At 39.6% G+C, this 1,361-nt stretch overlaps 1 protein-coding gene across 1 annotated transcript in view; it reads right to left on the reverse strand.

Moving 5' to 3' along the window:
* sts (steroid sulfatase (microsomal), isozyme S) overlaps window positions 1-352 on the reverse strand; it is a gene marked incomplete at both ends in the record, with an annotated part of 5,632 nt that extends 5,280 nt beyond the window's left edge. Inside the window, 1 exon segment of the mRNA XM_035677788.1 lies at window positions 231-352. Coding sequence (XP_035533681.1) covers window positions 231-352 — 122 coding nt within the window.
* Window positions 353-1,361: the final 1,009 nt, after the last annotated feature.

A 1,361-nucleotide genomic window follows, 5' to 3' on the forward strand; every position in this document is an offset into this window, starting at 1 on the left:
CTCTCTCTCCCCCTTTGCTGTCACTTACCATTAAAAAAGGCTGAAAAGGCTCGAAAAAAGTGTTTAAAAAAATAAAAAATAAATCACACACTTCCACAGGAAGTGCAGTAAACATATGTTCAATGTGACAGTGTTTAACAGTTCTATTGAGTGTGGATATTGCCTGAAGACCAACATTAAGCACTGTGTCAGTCAGTAAAGGTTTTTTATGTTGGTGTCTTTGAACTGGCCTGATCGTATCGGGTATCGTCCGGTGAGAAATGCTGCCCTGCTGGGAGTGCAGAGGCTTGCTGCAGCTATATGGTGGGTCAGCTTCACCCCTTCCTGTGCCAACTGGTCAATATTCGGGGTCCTGCAAACAACTGATAGTCAAGGTTGAACATTCAGAGAGACAAATGTAATAAATATCAAAGTCCTGTTTATTTCTGTGTAAAACTGAATGTAAGGGCAACTTATCTTCCAAAATTAGGGGGAAAAAAGTCCAGTGAAAACAGCTTGTGTCCAATTTACAGGTTCAGTCCATTAAAGGTTGTATATATGAGATTTAGATCATTAATATAGCAGCAAACAACTATTTGCTATGTAAATATTTAGTAGAGTCCAGAGCAAATAATGACATTATACTCCATCTGCCTGTGGATGAGCAAATTTTTGCTAGTTCTTATCACACTGATGTATGATGTGTTTATTTTTCTGATAAGTTCGTTTTTAATTAGTTATTTGAAGCTATAAGGGGGTTTCACGTCATGATTGACAGCTGAGCCTTGCTCATGATAGAGTCGGCCGGGTGTATCGGTGGGATTTCAATAGCGCCGTGCCAACACCAATCACTACTGCATAGACTCTGTCTCCAAATGACGTCACCAGCGCAAGATTCAACGCAACATTCATCGTTTAATATGTCAATGGGAAAGACTAACAAAGAACGAATTTTGGAAGTTTAATTTTGTTTCTGCAGAGTTTGAATAGTGTGTTTTATGATTATCTACAACGTTAAATTACTGTTTTGCAGTGGTGGGCCGTCAGGGCCTGCAAGGCCTTCTCTGCTGGCCTAAACAATATCTGAATCACAGACTGATGTTAATTATATTTTGTCCATGAATATTTATTAAATAATTCCAAATGGTCTATCCGCTTACTTTCATAGCTTTTCCCCTGGTTGCGCTGCTTATTATTATTAAAGCATTTAACAGATCACATTTCAGCCATCATTTGTTGCCAGGGTCCAAAAAATCTGCCTGGAGGCCTTCACAATCAGTTCTGCGGGCCCTGTAGCATAAAATAAGTGTTGATCAAACTGTTACTTCAACCAATCAGATTTTGAGTTTGCGACACCAAGGCCCTCTAGCAGGCGTACAGTG

This window comes from Morone saxatilis, unplaced genomic scaffold (genome assembly GCF_004916995.1).
Source record: "Morone saxatilis isolate NCDOM2014 unplaced genomic scaffold, NCSU_SB_2.0 Contig6, whole genome shotgun sequence".
NCBI lineage: Eukaryota > Metazoa > Chordata > Actinopteri > Moronidae > Morone > Morone saxatilis.